At 36.6% G+C, this 21,955-nt stretch overlaps 1 protein-coding gene across 3 annotated transcripts; it reads left to right on the top strand.

The window, feature by feature from the left end:
- Positions 1 to 440: 440 nt before the first annotated feature.
- On the top strand, positions 441 to 20,882 carry LOC113742529 (mediator of RNA polymerase II transcription subunit 13-like). Of its 3 annotated transcripts, none has more exons than XM_072053329.1 (23): positions 441 to 611; positions 995 to 1,096; positions 2,317 to 2,390; positions 2,478 to 2,617; positions 2,732 to 2,818; positions 3,198 to 3,285; positions 3,464 to 3,547; positions 4,264 to 4,341; positions 4,440 to 4,519; positions 5,130 to 5,208; positions 5,342 to 5,659; positions 5,991 to 6,050; positions 6,160 to 6,403; positions 8,080 to 8,328; positions 9,095 to 10,462; positions 11,214 to 11,412; positions 11,529 to 11,661; positions 12,290 to 12,377; positions 12,552 to 12,630; positions 12,786 to 13,081; positions 13,936 to 15,037; positions 17,484 to 17,846; positions 19,959 to 20,882. In XM_072053329.1, the coding sequence occupies exons 2-23, from the start codon at positions 1,073 to 1,075 to the stop codon at positions 20,567 to 20,569; spliced, it is 5,844 nt and encodes a 1,947-aa protein (XP_071909430.1). In that variant the 5' UTR covers positions 441 to 611; positions 995 to 1,072; the 3' UTR covers positions 20,570 to 20,882. The 3 variants fall into 3 exon arrangements, with proteins under 3 accessions (XP_071909430.1, XP_071909149.1, XP_071909703.1); XM_072053048.1 differs by having other exon boundaries at positions 463 to 611; positions 13,933 to 15,037; XM_072053602.1 differs by having other exon boundaries at positions 465 to 611; positions 6,163 to 6,403.
- Positions 20,883 to 21,955: the final 1,073 nt, after the last annotated feature.

Raw genomic sequence — 21,955 nt, 5'->3', positions numbered from 1 at the left:
TATTTATTAAAAGTTTATTTCTTTATTTAGAAAAAAATTAAAAAAGAAAATATGAAAGGAAATATTTATTTAGTAATTGATATTTTTGAAAAAATTATTTGTACTAAATTTAAAACAACTGAGCTGTTCTTTTATGAATGTAAAAATTTTTAATTAGGAACTAAATAGTGATATAAGTTATTTTTTTTAAAAAAATAAATTGCAACAAATGTGCTTAAATTATTTCATTCCTAGGTCTAAAAGATGTTGATTAATTGCTTAGGTGCAATTTGAATCATATGCTATAATAGTAGCATTATGTAAATAAGATCTTCCTACAAATAAATATTGCAAGAAGTTTAAATTTTTGTTCAAAAAAAATGTAAAATACTTTCCACTAAATTATCTTCTGGCCTTTTGGGTCCAAAATTTATAGTACGGTAATAATGATTTATTAATGGAGCATTCCAAGCTAGCGTCAAAGGTTTCCTCCTCCCCAAAAGTTAGGAGCCCCAGGGAGCTGACTCCGAACCCCACCCACCCGACCCGAATACCATTTCCTGACGGCAAAATCCCGAGCTGATCATCACTCAGCTTAGATTATCCGAATCTCTTTCTCTGCAAAACCTCCGGTATGCCGGTAGAATTTTTTTTTGTTTTGTTTAAGATGATATTAATACTATTTGTATTGGGGAATAATTATAAGCCCTAAGCCACCCAAATTTTGCAACTTTTTTTTTTTTTAAATTCGGGTTTTATGATTTTTTTTGCTGCTAAATGAAGCTCAAAGCATTAGGGTTTATGGAGTAATTATACTAGGTAGTTATCAATAACTTCAAATTCAGCTACTTCTCTCTTTCTACTCACTACCCTTTGTTTTTTTTCCCTATTTGATTTTTATTACTTAAAAAATTCTCCAAAGCTTGAATTCATATTTGCATCTTCTTAGCTGCAATTCGGATGAAATTGCAAATCTTTGTTGGGTTGGAACTCATCTATTGTTTGATTTGTGCAGTTGCTATTTATTCTATAGAGCTCAGGATCCAGACTGCTGAGCTTGAATTGTTAAATTTTTCTGGTCCGTTTGCAGCTGATGTGGACAAATGTATTTAAGATTGTATGTTTCCCACTTTCTTACCTTCCTTCATTTTATTTTCTTTGTTCATTATCCTCTGTTCATTTTGGTTGTGTCTATCCCATGTTGTGATTTTCTTTTTTTTTCGTGTGCGATAATGAATACGAGGTCTGGATAACATTTTGAGTGCATAAAAATTACTTCTTATTTTCTTGGAGATACAATCTGAAGTAGGAACATCACGAGGCCAGAATAGCCTACAAATTGTTTTGTCAGTATCTTTGTAGACCTAAGGACCCCAAGGATGAAGTTTTCACTCTTCTTTAATTCTATAATAATAGTAGATAATAGTAGAAAACAATGGAGCAGGTGATTGAAGTTATTCTGAATTACGGTTGTCACCAGAAGCATATCTCACCAGGAAAAGGAAGATGAATTAGTATAAGTGTATAGCATGTGTTAGGGTGAAAAGAACTGTCAAGTCTATCCAAAAATTTAAAATTGTTTTTATAAGAAAACTAATGTATGCTATCAATTTTTTTTTTCTGTATTTCTTTTCGCTACAACGTTTATCTCATGCATATCGGGATTGTGAATCTATGCTGATTCAAAAGCTATACAACCGAAAAACTATCAGTCAGGCAGAATTTACTCTTATCTGGGATTTGATTTGGAGCTACTAATTTGCACATTTTTAGTTGAAACTAGATCATTTAACCTGTCCATTGCATCAACTTCTCTCTTTTAACCTAAAACACAAGAAAGAGGGCCATAAGCCAGTTTCTACATATCTAATTACTCCTGTGCCATCCAAGAAAAAGAGAAGAGAACAACGGAAAATTGAGGAACCTATGTAAAATTGTAACTTTATGTTATACATAGCTATTTTGACATGCTTCGTCTTTCCATTCTCTTGGAACCACAATATTGTTGTCGCTGCCATCTCAAAGTCCATTATAAGTATCAGAATTGGTGAGCAGTTCAGGGAGTCGATGTTGGAAACAGACTTTTCAATAGGTGCAATGTGGCTTCAAAGAACTCTGTTATTTTGTTCATTCGTAGATGTAATTTCAGAGGCTAGCTTATGATCCTCATGCTGTTGCCCCTTTGGCAACCTCCTTCCTATGAAAGGAAGGAAATCAATAGTGGTCATACCTTTTAAAATGATATATTTTCTTACCCAGTGTGTTTTGTCCTTAAGGACCTTAACTACGGTTCCACATTACCTTTTTTTGCCCTCTTTTGGTTTGCCATTTTTGCAGGGAGGTTTACATCAGATATCGTGGTTTCAGTTTCTGCCAAATGAATTTGATCCTAGCTCCTTGTCTGACAAAAGGTTTGATTTTTTAGTAGCTTTATGGATGATCCTTGTGCTGTTCTTCTGGAATTTATGTCAAGATTGGTTTTGAATCATCATATTCAGTGTGAAGGTCGACGCCAGAGATGCTGCAACATCTGTGGTGCTGTCATCACACCTACAGTTGCAGAAGGAGGGATTTCTTAGTACATGGACCAATTCTTTTGTTGGACCATGGGATCCGTCCCAGGGTTTGCACAATCCTGGTAAGCAAGCAATAAATTGGGATCTCTTGTATTATATGCTGGGAAGTGATAGAACTGTTTTTCCCACCTTTGTTCGCTAATTTGCCTTGCTGCTTGCTATTTAAAATTGCATAGATGAGAAGATCAAGCTGTGGCTTTTCCTCCCCGGGAATCATTCATCTGTTGTTGAGAAGGCTCAACCTACTGTATCCAAATTGAGAGGTTTGTTTCTTCCGGAGCTTTGGGTGCCAGAATTGTGTGCTTGTGCACCAGTTCTTTACCTCAAATGAATGCCTGATTCTTTTTCCTCCTCTTAAACTAGACAACTAAGCTGCTCTAGGTCATTCTACTTTATGTTGGCATTGCACTTTGGCTTTAATTTTTGTTTTATATTAGCGTGTTTGGATAGTAGATTATTTGGGATAAATTTTTTGAAAAAAATATTGTAGCACCTTTTTTTATGTGATGAATGTGAGATAAAAAGGTGGTTGAAAAATGTGTTGATGATTCAAGCAAATAAAATTTGGTAAATAATCTACTATCCAAACAATTAAAATGCTGATTGCTTGGAGTGTACTTATTATGAGCCTTTGGATTGTAGTGCTTGCATCAGGACTTTGGGTGGCTCCTGGGGACTCAGAAGAGGTTGCAGCTGCATTGTCTCAAGCCTTAAGGAACTGTGTAGAAAGGTTTTATTCTTGAATTACTAAGTCTTCTTTAACTCTTCTTGCTTGTCAATATTTCTTTATTTGTTTCTGTGAGTGGATTGCTACGAGCAATTGTCTGCATATAAGAAGTTTTTTTTTATTGGTACGAGAAAATTTACATTTTTGTTCTTCCTTGTTTTTCCCACCATTAAATTGACAGGGCACTTAAAGGATTTTCCTTCATGAGATTTGGGGATGTATTCTCGAGATATCATCCATCTTCACAGAGTGAAGAACTTTACAGGTATACTCTTGCGAAATGTCTCTCCATTAAAGTTGGAGTAACGACTATTTTGGGTTAAGTTGTCTGGAACCTTTATGATGGCTTGCTATTAGTTTTGTTGAATGAGAATTCTGTCTAGCTTGAAAGTTACAATTATTGCTACTGATCTATTATAATTAGCACGCCTGATAAGTTTGCTTCACTGGACCCCCTCCCCCTCCCCCTCCCCTGCTGGTTGCGCGACCAGACTTGGGATTATTAAACAGACACGGGAAACATCCATTTATTGTAAATATTATAGCAATCAGAAGAAAAGCATTAGTAGGTAGGATATGAATGCTGAATGATACAAGGATTTGAATATTAAATATTGACATTGTCTTAAAGAATTAGGTTTCGAACTTGCCATATAAACTGATAGAACAACTACTTACTCTATAGTTGTTAGGATATCATGGATAGTGATAGGTGTTACTTTCTGCATCCATGCCCGACTTTAAAGGGTAGCAGCTTTTGGGATTTTATACTTAACTAAACCAGTCTGGCTCAGTATATGTTTCTAAATAAGTTGGATTGGTTAGGTAAAATCTGCTTTTAATCTGTCTCTTCTCAAATTTTGTTGACTGTTAGGATGTTGCTGATGAACTTGTGAGCTTTTCTGTGCTTTTAAGTGTGATTACAAGAACTTTGATTATATGAAGCCTGAGTTGAATAATTTGTGATTTCTGTTATTGTAGGAAAGGTCAGCCAGTGGTTGAATTCATCTTTGCTGCCACAGAGGAAGCAATTTTTGTGCATGCTGTAATATCTGCAAAGTTCGTTTTTTAGGCCTACTTGTAGATTGTGGCTGCATTTCAAACTTTTGACTAAAAGATTATTTGAGTGATCTGTTCACTGTCTTTACTGTTTACAGACATATACGGGCACTTTCAAGTGGTGATATTGAAATGACATTGAAGCATTCCACTGATCATTTTAGCAATAGGCTTCCAGGTTTGTTTTGTCAGTTTTACATGTGTATGTAGAAGTGCTTTTGGGATGAATGCAATAGCCAAGCTTGCTGTTTAAAAGCATTTGGTTTCTTGTTTAATGGAGATACATGAGCAAGATGGCACTAAATTTGTGTATCTAGGATCTTAGGGCAGGGTGAAATTGAACTTAGCTGACTAGTACAGTTTGACGCTGTAGCTCAACTTATTACAAATTACTTGGGCTTCTTGAACTCGATATTTCTGGTCCACAAATGGTGAGTATAGGAAAGTTGATTAGGTTCGGACTTAATCTTGTTTGTTTGCATATGATGGCGCCATTTGGATTTTTCCTTGTTTCTTTGGTTATTCATGGTTAGTTTGTGATGTGTTTAATCTTTATGGTCTTGTTGTAGGGATTATGTTTGTGAAATTGGTTCTGTTTTACCCATGTTTGAACCTGGAATCCTTTGTGTAAATGGAATCTGATAAACATTCAAGCCCATGGCTATGCACTCAGTTACAAACCTCACATGGTCATTGATATAGTAATAGAGCACTTTATCTGCTCAATTAACTGTAAAGTAGAATACCTTTCCTTGCATCTCTTATGATTTTATTTCACTACTTTTCAGTTGTGATCTCCCCTCATGGAATGCTTGGGAGGCTCACTGGGTGTTGTCCAAGTGATCTTGTGAAGCAAGTCTATTTCAGGTCAACCAACTTTCTTTTAATTCATTTACTCATTTTTTACTTTATCATCGTCATCTGCGAATTGCTTTTTGTCTTTAACATGAAAAGTACTACTTTTTGTTTCCCCTTATATTTTATTGACTTCCTTAAACAGTTCTGTCAAGCTTAAAGCATCAAATGAAGTTGTAGGTCTTCCATATCATGCTTTGCATGGCTCTGGTTGTCATCTGAGAGGTCAAAATTGCTATGCTGAAATTACCCTTGGTGGTCCTATTGGTGGAAATGACAAGATACTGGCACAAAATTCAGGCTTGCATAAGAATTTGTCTAGGCATAATTTGACAGAATCCATGCCAGAGACGAAGGTCAATCAAAAAGGGCCACTAGAGCCTTCAAGAGTATTTATATATCCTGCTGAAGCTGTACTTGTTCCGGTGATGCAAACATCATTAGCGAGGTCTTGTCTTAAGAGGTATGAACTATTTTGTAACAGTTAGTTGAGTTGAGCAATTTCATAATTTGTGGTTCATAGGTAATATGCTAGAATCTACGATGAACTCCCTAGTGATAATTTGGTATTAATCTGTTGAAAATGATGTGAGAGGTTTGCTTTGCTTTAAGAAAGACCAAGTTTATTTTGAGGATTATGAACCTCAGAAAAAGTGGACTTTTGATCTGGTATACTGGAACCTCTATATAATGTCTTCAAGGGTTAAAGTTCATCTCAACTGTTGAAACTCTTTCTGCATGATGTGGTTCCTAATTATTAATGTGTATGTGATACTAAATCTCTGTACTAGCAGATTCTGGCTACAAAACTGGATAGGGCCATCATTGTTTGCCTCATCCTTCTTTATGCACAGGTTAGTGCACATCATTCGTTAATTTTTATTGTTTTGCCTGTCTCTTTTGTTTTCTTGGCTCTTTTTTGAGATCCACAACTAGAAGTTTATGCTGTAGTTTTTATTTCAGTAGTGATTGTAAAGCTGATTCAAAAGATGGTTCTCGGCTGGAGTCAAACAGCCTTCGCTCTCAGCATGGTTATCACAGTAGCAGCAGCAGTAACAATAGCAGTATCAGCAGTATTAGTAGTTCATCCAGTGATAGTGATTACCGAACTTCTGGAGCTGGCGATCTTGAGGCTGATGCTGATTCTTTGACATGTAGACAGTCTGGTTTATCTTCCATTGACCAGTCACATGACATTCTCAAGCTGGTACTTTCCTTGCATACATGTGTTGAAGAAAATTCTCAGTGGCAAGAATCTGTCTTTTGTTAACTATTTGTGTTTGTTATCATCTTTTCTCCTATGTATGCAGATAGAAAGAAGAGCACAATATGGCATCTACTTGGGGCTTTGTTTTTTTGCTACTATATGGCTTGGTTTTCCTCTTTTATTTTTTGTCTGCTTTGGCTCTAATACTTTAGGAGAAGCCTTTTATAGTTTTTTTGGTCTATGATAGGTATTCAAGTTAGTGAGGGTCTTAGGGGTGATAAAATGGTTATTAGTGTGTTCATCATTCCCATATGTAAGCTTTTGGTTAAGAAAAAATATTCTACAGATGATGTATGTTTTGTCCTACTCTTTTGTAGGTTAATGAGTTTATATGTAAGACTTCAGATGCTTTTACAATTACATTCCCAAAAGCTTACTGTAAAGTTCTTTGTTGCGTATACATAATTACTTCTGGCATTTTAGTTTTTCAAATAAATCTAAAGTTTGGGTATCTGTGTCATTTTGGTTAACAAAAAGCAAGAGAGTTCCTAAAGTTAATGGTGGAGTGCCAAAATCATTAGCCAAGACTACACTTGGCACTGATGAGCAGAGTTATAGGAATAATAATGATGGAACTCTATGGGCTTCTCATCTTTGGTGGTTGATGGGAAAAATTCCAGTTACATGCTGCATGTTTATTTCAGCCAATTAATTGACATTGACTAGGACTGGGATTTTCATTCCTTCCCTTTTACTGTCTGCTTGGGTAGGTCTAGTAGCTTTACTTAGTTTTGCTTCACTGATTGGGACAATTGATGGTGTGTGAATTAAAAACTGATGAACTAGTTGTTGTGTCTTGACATTGATTAGATAAGATATCTTTTATTTGTATCAGGTTGTTTGACTTGTTTTAATATGATTGGGCTAAAATAGTGGCTGGTCCATTTAACCATTGCTGAATTGTATTCTGTTTCAGATGGCCACTGCTTTAAAAAGCCTAAGCTATATATCTTTCGTCCACTATAGAAAATTTTAGTATTCTTTTTAAAGCCAGCCACCTAAACCTCCTTTAGACTGTCTCTTCTCTTCTTTGCAATAAGTCTGATTCTGCTCATTTTCCTCATCTTCCTCTTCTCATCCTTCGCTTCCAAACTTGATTGAGAAATATAAAGCAATTGTAAAATTACAGAAAATTTTGCAGACAACACAATGCTCAAACCATACAGACAACACAATGCTCAAACCATACAGAGAACAGAGATGGAAAAAGTTGTTTAGGGTTGTGGGTAAGATTTGGTGGATGTGTTGCTGTAAGAGATTAAAAATGGAGGAATGGTGGCCACTTGTGGGACTGTTTCAGGTTATTAGTGCAGTTGATGGCCAATTTGAACTAGAAATAATTTAGTGCCTAAACCTTTTTGGTTCAAAATCATTTTGCAGGCTGCACTTGGTTCAATTTGAACTAGAAATAATTTAGTGCCTAAAACTTTTTGGTTCAAAATCATTTTGTGGGCTGCACTTGGTGTTTTGTGGAATTTAATGTCATTTCGAAGTTTAGGAACTCTTTACTTCAAATAGCAATTTCCAGTTAAGGTTTGAAGATTGAGTTCTTTATTGGGTATCCTATACGTGGGAGTTTTGATTTGATCACTGACGATTTGTCTTGTCTTGTACAGGGCTCTAAGCGAGTGCATTCTGGGATGTCTGAGTCATTTAATCAAGCAGGTGCAGTTATAAACCCATCTACAAGTGATTATGGCTCAATAGAAGTTAATAACTCGGCCATTATTGGAGGTTCAAATCATCCTGTTGGATGGGGTTGGGATGATGATGACAGAGGTATGGGCATGGATATTCAAGCACTTCTGTCAGAGTTTGGAGATTTTGGTGACTTATTTGAGGATGATGTCTTACCTTTTGGGGAGGTAATTCTTGTCCTTAAGCAACAACGTAAATTGGTCTTGACTTTTAAAATCATAAGCACAAACAGAAAGCATATTCAGGATTTAGATTCTGCATTGATCTTTTCAGTTCCAGTTTATGATGTATAATTGCAGAATTTCTTGGAACTATTTCAACCAACTTGAAAAGAACAAATTTGTAACTGCATGACACGCTATTACTAATCATAAAATTCTCCTCCATCTATCTGACTGCAGTAGTTTTAGCTAATTGACCTTGTCTTTATGCGAAGGATAATGCATGACTTCTTTCTGGCTTTGGATAGTGTTGGTATGTTATGTACAAAGATCATGAAAGACATTGGATCAGATGTTGGGGTTGCTCTGATTTTACAGAGAAAGGCAAATTAACCTACCTCTTTTTAGTTTGCTTCACATTCTACATATCAGTTGGAAAATTACATGAAATTTTCTAGGCAAGTTGAGTCTGAAGAAAAACATATGTTTATTCTGCATGATTCAGGTTTTCCATAAATTGAGAATATTTTAGGACAGCAACCACTATAATCATCAAATCATTATCTATCTCATTTGAAATGAATCTATGTTAATGTTTTTGGCGGCCCTATGGTCTGGTAGATTATCTAGTCTAGTAGCTTATACACATTTAGTTGATGGCCATGTGAGGACACTTAATAAAAATGGTTTACTGCATGTCTTTCTTATATCTTCTATGCTAATAGCTTCAGTTGATTTTTGTTGAACCTAATATATAGTCTTATTTGTGAAGCCTCCGGGAACTGCAGAGTCACAAGCTGTTGTAATTTCAGCACAAGATTGTGGAGATTTTGGCAGTAGCCCTAGTACATCAATGATGGATGTCTCAGACCAGATGCTTTTGCCAGTAGGTTTTCCCTCATTTGAAAGTTTTCACTCACCACCAGCTCCCGTTGCCATGGATGATTCTCTGACCCAAAATCAGGATCTAACAAAGACTGTCAGTGTTCCGGGTAAAGTTAACTGTCCTCCAGCATCTACAAGTGGTGAATTTGACCATGTAGTAAAAGCTGAAGCCTTAATGACATTTGCTCCAGAATATGGAGCAGTTGAAACCCCTTCTGTTGAGGTCACTTCATCAATCTTCAGAAGCCCATACCTTCCCAAATCACGGAAAACAGAGACTGAGAATTCATGCTCAAACAAATATGTATACTCAGCAACACCTCCTTCTCCTTGTGTTGATGACTCTGATGAGAAGTCTGGTATCACTGTAAACATGAAAATATGTTCTGGGAGACAAGACAAGATTGCGGTTCCCCAATCAAAGAAATATTACACTCATATTGATGGTGGAATTCACAAATCTAATGGCATGTCATCAACTTGTGATGATGGCACAGCAGCGCATGAACCTGTAACAATGTCATCCTCTTTGGGGCTCAATTCCCTAAATGCTGTTAAATCCGTCTCAAGCAAAGGAAGTGATGGTTCATTAAGAGTGGAGAGTTTTGTTCCATCTTTGAAGCCTATGCTTGCAACAGAATTAGAATGTCTCATGTGTCAGGCTTTTATGTGCAGGATAAGACATACACTATTATCTTCTAGGTGTCACTTGCCAGTCGGCTTGAATAGGCTGTCTGCGGTTAATATTCTGAATCAGCCACATGTTGATTCAAGCATACTGTCAGACAATCTTTCAAGTAAATCTGAGGTGAAGAAGAAAGAGACTATACCAGTAAGAATTGCTGGTGACATGGATGCAGTATTGCTAGATGGGAATCTTAGTGCACCTGTTGGTGTTTGGCGCCCTGTTACTAAAGGTGCAAAATCTACCACCCATCCTATGGAGCTCTGCCCATCTATTCCTCAAAATTCATTTGTTGAGGAAAACCTTCTATCTTATGGACTGAGGCAACCACTTCAAGAACTTCTTGATGGCTTGGCCTTACTAGTTCAACAAGCTACTTCATTTGTTGATGTGGCACTTGATTCTGATTGTGGAGATGGTGTTCATGGTTGGCTTGCCTTGCAAGAGCAGTTGAGGCGCGGATTTTCTTGTGGACCGTCTATGGTTCATGCAGGTTGTGGGGGAGTTTTATCTTCGTGCCATTCAGTGGATATTGCGGGAGTGGAGCTAGTCGATCCACTTTCAGTTGATGTAAGTTTCTTCAGGTGAAAATCTTCTTTCAGCTGAATATGTGGTAATGGTGATGAAATGTCTTAGAAAATTATTTGATACCTTAATGTGCACTTTGTTACTCTTACTGATTTTAACATCATCATGGGAGGATGAATCAATTTGCCCTTTTTATTAATCATGTTGCTAGAAAGGAGCTTTGCTGTCTTTTGCCTTCTAGGCAGGGCTGTCATGGTGTTCTATATGGTAATCATATAGGATTTACTCATGTAACTTCAAAATTGTTTGCGTACCCAAAGCTTCAGAAGACTGCTCTTGCTTTTGCTCAAGCAATTGATAAATTGTGATGTACAACTTGTAGATGCTGGTGATGTAGACAATATCTATTCTAAATTTCCCTATACACATGGTCTTGAGGATATGTATCCATCAGTTAAATAATATACCTGTGCACATTTTGCTTCAATAGAATTTAATGTTTCAAGATCGTAAAATTGTACACCATCTTATACACCATGGATAATAAAGGAGTGAGACGTTAATTGTGTCCCATACTCATCTAATGTGCTCATTCGAGCAGTCATGTTGAAATCAATTACCCACTTGCACTATAGTGTTCACCATTGAAGGAGTGAGGTGTTAAATGTGCTTCACTCTCATCCAATGGCCTCATTGAAATTGTCATGTTGAATTATAGCTATTCTCCATTTTTCTTAATGGTGATATTTAATCTTTTGATGGATTTGTTTTACATGGAAGTACTTTGTTTCAGGTTCAGCCATCTTTTACGATTAGTCTGCTGCAATCAGACATAAAAGCGGCTCTCAAAACTGCTTTTGGCACTTTGGACGGTCCACTATTTGTATCTGACTGGTGCAAAGGTCGCAGTCTGTCCTGTGAAGCCGGATCAATGTGTGATGAATTCTATGCCGAATCAACAGCTAGTGCCAGTGAATGTCAAGATTCTTCAAGTAATGTAACTCTCTCTATCGGGAAGGCTATAAGCACTTTGCAGTCTTCTGTCAAGTGCACGAACAGCTGGGATACTGACACTTCAATTGATTTATTTATTTATTTATTTTAACAGATGGGGCTAGAGCAGAGGAGGCAAGCGATAGGAAATCACTCCAAGAAGCTTGTTTATCAGAGTCAGAGCAGCAAGCAGGCTCAAAGCTCAGGCCAACATTGGCTGTAGTTCCATTTCCTGCTATACTTGTTGGGTATATATTGTTCCAAAAGCTTTTCCCTGTATTTCTGGCATCTGCTGCTTTATTTAACCATTAGTTGACAACTTCTGTGAAGTAAATGATGATTTTGAACATTGCATGGATGTAGGTGACGTGAACTTTCTTGTCAGTTTGGTGAAACTTGTCATGTTCTTTTTTACTGAAGTGGCATAACTTTTTATGATACTGTTTGCTGTTAAATGATTTCCTTTCCTAAGTCAATCTGCAGCTACTACTTGGTTGAAATCAGATTAATTTGACAATTAAATGAGTTTTTGTCTAACCGCTCGTGCTGCTTGCTCACTCAGTTTGTTGTTATGCATCTCTCTAGTAAAGCTTTCATGCAACTCTGCTTGAATAAGCAGCATAGCATAAAACTACATTCATCAACCATTACAGTAAGAATTATTACATTAACCATGATTTAATTATCATTTCACCAACCAATTGCTTGGAATATATTTGTAGTAGCTATTTGCAGGCTTAACTTTTCTGGATATTTCATGTAGAATAGGTACTATGATACCCTCAATATGCTAGATGTAACTTGGGAATGATTTTCTATTTCTGGAGTGTCAAGTGTTCTCATATAATAAGTTATTAAAATCATTATTTGCACTAGGTACCAAGACGATTGGCTTAAGACATCTGCCAGCTCTCTGCAACTCTGGGAAAAGGCGCCGCTTGAACCATATGCTACACAGAAACATGTAAGCCGTATAATAGTTGTGGTGGCTTAACATTTCATTTGCTAAAGTTTATGACCAGACTTCCAAAAATTAAAATCAAGTCTTCAATTGGCTTGGAACCAACCCCCATCTGCAAGTAGGAAAAGGGGATAGATCTTGTGGATGAGTGATTCTAGTTGTTGATTGATTCTGCAGATGACATACCATGTTGTATGTCCAGATATTGAACCCCTCACCACAGCAGCTGCTGATTTCTTTCAACAACTTGGAACTGGTTAGTACAGACAGTCAATTTTATCTACTCTCCTCTAAATATCTGAAATGCTTTCTATATAGAATAAACAAAGTATCTTTACTGTACGGTTGTTTTTGTGTGGATACATAATTTTTTATATGTTCTACTAAGTTTATGTTTTTTGTTTTCTCCAGTGTATGAAACCTGCAATTTGGGAACTCATTCACCTCAAAATTTCGGAAGTGAAATGGATCTAGATTCTGGGAAGTCTTCATGTTCTGGTTTTGTTCTACTTGATTGTCCTCAATCAATGAAGATTGATAGCAGTAGTGCATCTATTCTGGGTTCGATCAGTGACTATTTCCTCTCCCTGTCAAATGGTTGGGATTTGGCGAGCTATTTGAAGTCTCTTTCAAAAGTTCTTAAAACTTTAAATCTCAGTTCATGCATGACCACAAGCACAAAAGAAGGGAATAGTGGTCCATACACAGTAAGTCCCAAGTTTCATAATCTCCCAGCAGTTGTCACACTGAAGAATGTTTTATCATTCATTAAACAGAAGTATCCACTCTTTATTGTTGATTATTAGCACAGAACACAAGTATGTACATGTGAGGTGGGACAGTCTTCACATCCCAACATGGCTTTTTAAGGAAAGTAGGATGCACTAAATAATATGTTAGGTATTAGCCACATATTGTGAGAATTTTGCCTATCGTGGCATTTGGAAGTCAAAATTTACATGCGTAAGTATGTTGATGTAAAGTCACATGGGTAAAGAGATAGCAAATGGTTACATGAAGAATTAATGAGACAACTTATTTCCAGAGGCAGTGAAGTATAAAAATGGCATAATTTAGATCCCTACTTATAAAAGTTAACTCTCATCATGATAAAAGTTACATCTTAGTTTTTTGACTTGTTAACTCTACTTAAAAGTTATCTTTTATGAAGATTTTTGTTTTGAATATGTCTGAGGTTTAATTTGAAGAAAATAAAATAAATGGCTTAAAATTTCCAAATTTGGCTCCATAAAATAATTTACTTTGGGAAATCTTTTCTGTTAAAAATTGCAGCATTGTGGTATATCATCCATATTCTTTGCATATACTCTCATATCTCATTATACTTTTTAAAATACTATACACCATTCCACTGCATATTAAAACACCTTGTAGCTGATAAGTATTGCAGAATATGTACTACACATAAGTATAGCTTACTAGAATGGGCATTTTGGTTTCCTTAGCCACTAAATAGATTATAGTTTTAAATTGAAAAATGTCCATGAAATGTGGGTTGCTCATTCTTTAAAAAATTTATGCTGTGAATTTGTTCTAGCAGGTAGTCTATGTAGTCTGTCCCTTCCCAGAGCCTCTTGCAATTCTACGGACTGTAGTTGAATCTTCAATTGCAGTTGGCGCTTCTGTTCTTTCTTCAGATAAGGAGAAAAGATCGATGATGCACAATCAAGTTGGAAAGGCCTTAAATCATTCAGCAGCTGTGGACGAAACACTATCCAATGTCTTGACTATTTCAGGATTTAGTATTCCTAAATTGGTGTTGCAGATTGTAACAGTGGATGCCATTTTTAGGGTAACAAATCCTCCTCTTAATGAGCTTGTTGTTCTGAAGGAAATTGCTTTTACAGTTTACAATAAGGCCCGAAGGGTTTTACGAGGAAGCAATTGTGATGTGGTTCCATCTAGTACATCCTTGTCTGGTAGATCTCATTCAGTCTTAATGCAAATGGCTTCACCATTAACTGGGATGTGGAAAGATTGTGTTGGTCCTCGACTAGCAGCATCTTCCCTCCAGAGAGAAAGTGATCTTGATGCTAGCTTGAGGTCCAGTACTTGGGAAAATTCCTGGCAAACGAGGTCTGGGGCACTCGGATGTGATCCAAGTAGAGGTGGCGATTTTCTTATTCAAGATGAGAGCCGTTGCATGTTTGAGCCACTTTTTATTCTTGCTGACCCGGGATCTTTAGAACGTGGAGTGACTCCTCCTGTTTTTGGGAATCCAGCTTCAGAATCTTCAAAGGTTTTGGCAGATGATGGTACAAGTGGAAGCTTAATGCAAAGTTCTGCTTCTTCGGGAAGTGGAGATACTGGACCAAGCTCTCAGCACGATTCATCAGAGTCAGATGGATTTGGATCTGGCAACCAAAAGACACTCCCGAGCTTGCATTGCTGCTATGGCTGGACTGAAGATTGGCGTTGGTTGGTGTGTATATGGACAGACTCTAGGGGGGAATTGCTTGACAGCTACATATATCCCTTTGGAGGAATCAGTAGCAGGCAGGATACAAAGGGTCTGCAGTCTCTTTTTATCCAAATTCTGCAACAAGGTTGTCAAATACTTCAGTCTTGTTCTGCAGATGCTGGCAAACCAAGAGATTTTGTTATTGCACGTATTGGATGCTTCTTTGAGCTTGAATGCCAAGGTATGTTGCTTCCTTTCCAATACTTCCTTTCCAATATAAATATAGGGATGTATTTATTATCTGGTTTTCGGCACGTGATATTGCATGTGACTGCAATCTTTTGATTTAGGTCCTATTGCCTGCAATCATTTAATTTAGGTTCCATGTCCATCTATGAATCACGTCTTAAATGGTTTTCAGCATTTGGTATTTGATCGTGGCTGCTGCACTATTTAGATCTCATGATCCTTTGAACTTTTTAAACTTCTTCACAAAGTGTTGCAGATCAGTTCTATTTTGATACTAATAATTTCCTGTGCATAGTTATGGATGGACTTAACTAACTGTTGCAGGTGCATTCATTAGAGCATTATGTTTGCACTGTAGATTGACTCTTTTGTCCTGGTTTTGAGATTTTTTAACAGTTTAGAATAAGCCAATACCTGTGTGCAAATTGGCAAATCAGCAAATAGTTAAAGATACAATATATCATAAAACATCAAATGATTATATAAGTTCTAAGGTTTTAGAATTTAATTATATATACATATATAATTGATAGTAGAAGTACTTAGATGTTGATGAGATGGACTTCTATTCTCATGATTGAGATGGTGGTGCAACTAAGGATGTATTACATGAGAGTATAGTGTAAAATATTGAGGGAATAATGAGTGCAAAGCACAAAAGAATGAGGACTTAATGCGCAAACTGCAGCTGAGTGGATTGTTCCATGATTAAGAATTTGACTTTAATTATTGCCTTCTCTGGTATGGGGCAGCCTTGTACAACCTTTTTTTTTTTTTTTGGGGCATCACCAAGGTATGCCATTTTGGATAAAAACTAAAATCATCACCTAACATTGACAGTTAAGAGCTATGGCTTGCAGGGTTTATCCTTATGGTTCTGTGCAGTGTCAGTTGTGGTTTTTGTTAACTATTAAACAGGCACTAAATATTTTCCGATTTGAACAGTTAAAACAAACATGTGTAGATATTTCTACCATAAAAAGAAAGAAAACATCTTTTGGATTGTAAGCACTGTCATCTCAAATAGGAAATATGAAGGCCACTGAACTGTAGGTTGATACTGATTTATAGCAATTTTCAAAAGTATACATAATTCAATTAATTAATATGTTATTCTAACTTGTAGAAAAATTAGCAAATTCTGAGAAGGCTTCATTTGGAAAGGCAGAAGCTGAATTACAAGGATGAATAAAAAGTGATTCTTATGATTATGCCGAACAGCCCACTTCACTAATTTAGCGTTCTTCCATTGATTCCTTTGAAAATAGGAATCATATTTCTCATTCACAAATTCATCTCCATTTATGCTGATCTAGTGGACCTAATATTTAGATGTAATTTTCAAAAAGTGATCATTAAGATTATGTAAAGAATCTTAAAATACTTGTACTTATAGACTGCCATTGTTTTACCCCATCTTGTGCATTTGTCTTCTTGTATCACACACATTTTTTGAAGATTAAAGTACACTGAACCATGGGGTTTTGTGCATGATTTTCAAACCAACTACTCCCTCCGTCCCATAATTTGAGCCTTTTTTTTTTTTACCAATTTTTTGAGGGAATATGTGATCTTTGTGATTGGATGAGCTGGATTTGGGTGATTTTACAATATTATCCTCAAATTCAAAATTTGAAAGTATGAGGAATGCATTGGGAGGTGGGAAAGCTACTTTTTCAAGTGGCAAGGTGGGAAATTGTGTTGACTTTTAAAGAGTGACTCTTTTTTGGGACATCCAAAAAATTAAAACATGACATTAACATGACTCTTATTGTGCTATGGTTTGGGTGGTATGGGTGGTTTTACAAGTTTGTTAAAGTGCCCTACTTTTTGATACTAACTAGATCCCCCTCATTTTGAGTCCTAGAAAGCCATTAGGAAAAGTTGGTCTGGTTCCCTGCAATTCAAAATGTTATCAGGACCAGGTAACAGAAGGTGTGGTTGGTTTTTCTTCTGTTTCCATTACATCTAAGTCCTAGTTATTATGGTAGCTTTTACATATTCTCCAATTGGAATTTCTTGTGCTAATCGTACCAGCAGAAATTCACATGCATGTTTTTAGCCCTGTTCACTGGCTGACTGACTTGCTTGATTATATCTAGATGATGCTAGAAATATGGTCCTTAAATTATCGAGTACCACAATGATTCAAACCATCACATGGTAGTTATCACAGATGGTATCTTTTGAAGTTCTGCATCAATCTTGAGGAAAGTGTGGAAACAGGATCGATTTTATTGTGCTGCAAATAATATGATAATCTCACCTCTTGAGTGCTTCACAATTTCAGCTACTGCTTGTTTCTTTGATTCCTTCACAATATTCAATATTATATTGAGGGAAGCTTCTGAATATTGCTGTATATATACTACCATTTTCTGATATCCTGGTTGTTCATTCAAGTTTTTAAATTTTATCATTGATATGGCTAAAACCAGAGTGGCAGAAAGCTCTATATGCAATTGGTGGTTCAGAGGTGAAGAAGTGGTCTCTGCAGCTTAGACGTTCTGTTCCTGACGGGATGCCTACCAATAGTAATGGAACTTCAATGCAGCAACAAGAAATGACTTTATTACAAGAGAGAACACTTCCATCTTCGCCTGGTCCTCTGTACAGTCCTCACTCAAAGTCTTCGACATTCATGAAAAGTGGTTTGGGACAACCTTCAAACAGAAAGCAACTGATGGGAGGAGTGGATAGCTCGAGAGGTTTGCTTCAGTGGGTGCAAAGTATCAGTTTTATCTCACTATCAGTTGACCATTCTCTACAGCTGGTCTTCCAGGCAGATTCATTAGCTTCTGGTAGTCATCTCATATTCTTCTTCTTAATTTTTTTTTAACATTTGCATTAAATTTGACAATCGTAAGTTGATTGATTGACTTAACTTTCGGTTTTAGTTAATGCATACCTCATTAATATGCTAAAACCCATATATTAGATTATTAACTTCTCTTATGTTTTACTGGAAGCTCTAAACCCCTTCATGTGACCAAATTGTACCTTCTTGAATGTCCCAAGCTTGCAAGTAGTTCACTATTATAATGACTCAACAGCAGAGTTTAAGTAACAGTTTTTGTTTGATTTGGTATGAAGGTGAATTATGAGGTCATATAATAATAAATATTAGGCATGAGAGGGGAATATTTTCCTTGAAGAATTATTGAGGTGATTGAATTACATGTGAACCATTCATATCGTTTTACTAATTCATGATTGACTGCATTTGTAGTTTGCTTTACTTACTAATGAGTTCGAGCTTTGTAGTGCCTAAATATGTGAACTAGGAGGCAGTGAATGTGTAAATCCATCGCTAACATTTGAGATCTCTTCCTTGAAATGTATGGTTGCTAGCCTGACAGGGTTAACTCTTACACCTCAGTTGGACTCGAAATTTTAAATTTGGTTGTGTGGCCTTAATGATAAATCTGCTGTGCTTGCAGTTTGCCAAATTGACCATACATGTTCATTAGGAAACGAAAGAATGGGATTGGGGTTTGTTTGGCTCTTATACTATTTTTGGTGGGGGGAGGAAACTGAGGTGCCAGCTTTAGTTGGTTACATAGTTCCATGGGCAAGAATGGGAAAAGTCCATTTTGATAACTTGCTATGAAGTTTTAATGTTAAGACCTCAGGAATGGCAGCTAAATCGCTCCTCAGAAAACTAGTACTTCATGCTACGCCTGAAGCTTTATTGTTATTTCTGCCATAAATTTCTCCTTTCATGGTAAAGAGAGGTATACATGTTATATGGCCACTAGTTGATTTTACTCCGGTGTGAAGCAGTTGCCTAGGGTATATCAGTGTGGTGAATTAATAGAAAGGGCTTCACTCTTAGAATTTGATTAGAAGGGTCCTAGTCTCTAGTCTCACAAGGAACCGGCTGCAAAACAAAGCTAGAAGTGGACAATTCATACTAGTAACATAAAATAAAAAGGAAATAAGGAAGCTCAGGCTTCGTAGTTCCTTTGGTCTGGAACTGAAAGAGCCCTGGTTCAACTAAATTTAGACCTTGTAGTGTATAGGATCTGAGAAATTAAAATGAAAATTAAACGTCTCCAGTCTGCATTTAAGAAGCTCTGTCTCACGCGCAATTTTCATGCATTGAAGGGTGTTGTTTATGTAAAGATTCAAGGCTAGTAAAAAGTGTCAAATTGACAAATTGTCAGGTTTTTCTTTTTTAATCTCGGATTGTAGTGTGCTTTGGTGATGCTGCAAGAATGTAGCAATTGGTAGCTTCTAAGGTTTTGACGTGTCTTTACATATTTGATTAACACCCTGAATAACTGTAGTGACCTCACATTTGGTTAGCTTTGTCGTGAAACCTGTTACATTGATTATGAGGAAGTGACCTCTCCAAGAGAAGTATATGTATATGGTGGTGAATTAAGATCCTCTATGCATGTACTTTGTTTAGTAATATTTGCCAAGCTCAACATAGCTGTATTGCATACTGAATTTCCATGTTTGGACTGGAGTCTTCAACTCCTGGAAGCATAGTTTTCCAGTTTTTAATGCTTTAGTCAAAATGTAGAAACAGTACAAGTGCTTTATTTGAACTGCAGAAGTACAACTTCACTAGAAACCAAGCATTTTTGTACTTGTGGGGTTTGAATGGAGACGTTGCTTTGTATTCTTTTCTGCTGCCATAGCCTGTATGGATGATAACATTACTTCACTTGCTCCCAAAAAACATACGAGCTAGAAAGAGAATGTAAAGTATTATATTGCAATATATTTTGATTGGAGGAAACTTTTCAATTTTAATTATCCCCTTGTCCTGCTCATGTAAATTGTTTTCAGTCCGAAAGCAATTCAATTCAATTGATGGTTTACATCCTCCATCCCATCAAAATGGCATGACTTAAGAAGTAGTTTTGGTTTTGCCATCTGATACACCTGTTGCATGCATGCAGGGTCAACTCAGAGCAATGGTTTTCTAAACCAGCCAAGTTATCTTGAAGGATATACTCCCGTAAGATCCCTTGGTTTGACATCTGCTTCCTATGTTCTAATTCCGTCACCCAGCATACGTTTTCTCCCTCCTGCACCTCTTCAGCTCCCCACATGCCTTACCGCTGAGTCCCCACCCCTAGCTCACCTTCTACACAGTAAAGGCTCTGCTATTCCCCTTTGTACTGGTTTTGTGGTTTCAAAAGCTGTTCCGTCAATGAGGAAAGATTCTAGGAGCATCTCGAAAGAAGAATGGCCTTCTATACTTTCCGTGAGTCTTGTTGATTATTATGGAGGTAATAACATGGCCCAAGATAAAATTGTGAAGGGCATGGGGAAATTGGGAGGAAGGGGCTTAAGTTCAGAAGCTAGGGAATTTGAATTAGAGACTCATCTAGTTCTCGAGTCTGTGGCAGCAGAACTTCATGCTTTATCATGGATGACCGTAAGTCCTGCATACTTGGAAAGGAGATCTGCATTGCCATTTCACTGCGACATGGTTCTGAGACTTAGAAGGCTTCTTCACTTTGCTGATAAGGAGTTATCTCGACAGCCAGAGGAGTCACCGTCATAGAATCGAAGAGTTTTGGATTACTGAGGTATTTCCCATGGTAACATTCGGTTGTTTTCTATTTGCTTGTGTCAAACTCAGAATCCATTTAGTGTTAAGATGTGGCTTTTGCACATATGTTTGAAGCCTGTTAAGTAGTAGGTTTATTCTTTTGCATTTCTGATGGTAGAGCAGCAGACGGTCGGGTTAGAAAAATTAGCTTTCAGTGTAATACTAGGAGAGCAGATGACAAACTTTGTATATAGTATTTGGGACGACTGCATTAGAATTGTTCTTTTTGGTAGATTTTATATTGAATGTATAATGTCATTGTGAATTGTTTTCCTGCGTTCGAGCAAGATTGTCTTCATTTTAGCTGTTATACAATGCTCTTCAGAGAGGAGTATCAGATATTCTGTTGTACATGGATAACTATCCAGTAAGAAAACAAAGAAAAAATCTAAATAATATAATGATTCATCTCATTTTTTAGTGTTTTTGTCTTGCGGGTTTTGCTCATTTCATATTGGTTATACGCTTAGCCAGTCTTAGCAGATGAATCGTTTTATCAATCAGGTTATATTTTATTGTTCATTTGAATGAATGACTTGAATCCATGATCTAACGATGAATCATCTTACCAATTAGGTTATAGTTCATTGTCCACTTGAATGAGATTTAACAATCACTTCTATAAAATTTTGTTCACAAAAAAAAGATTACACTTTGGTGTTCACTTGAACGAGACTCGACCACTCTTATAAAATTTTAGTCACGGGAAATCGACGGAGATTAAACTATCACTGTCATATGGAAGCAATAAACACTCGTATGGATCTATGAAAAGTCACATTAAGTGACACCATGACGGGAGACAAGGTTTGAAACTACTCTAGAAATGGTTATAAAATTTTGGCTTCTGCTATGCAGAACTCATTAATCGGACATGAGGGTGTGTGGTTGCCTTATTTGCTCAGGACTCTCTCCCCAGTAGTTTCCCATCCTTCAACGACCACCTTCCACGTTTTCTTGCTTTTGAATGATTCTAGTAAAAAAAAAAAGCGTGTATATGCAGGAACAGAAAGACACTAAGAAGAACAAGAAAGAAGAATAAAAATCTACAATGCTTTTCCTTAGTATATCCAATTGAAAAACTATATGTCTAGTTTACACCATACTGCAAAGAAAGCCAGAGCTAATAACTTGAATAGCATCCATGTCTGTCAAATTTCTAGAAGCACAACCATTTTAGCAAATTGCAATCATGCTTGTTAGTTCAAAAAAGATGGAAACCAACCATCTTATAACTACAACACGGACTCTTATAATCCCATCAACAAATGTAGAACTAAAATGCAGATAGGGGGGGGGGGAAAGAAGCATTTACAAAGAATAAGACAAAAAAAAAAG

This window comes from Coffea arabica, chromosome 1c (assembly GCF_036785885.1).
Source record: "Coffea arabica cultivar ET-39 chromosome 1c, Coffea Arabica ET-39 HiFi, whole genome shotgun sequence".
Taxonomy (NCBI): domain Eukaryota; kingdom Viridiplantae; phylum Streptophyta; class Magnoliopsida; order Gentianales; family Rubiaceae; genus Coffea; species Coffea arabica.
The sequence above is the reverse complement of the archived record's forward strand: the minus strand, read 5'-3'. Positions and strand labels throughout refer to the sequence as shown.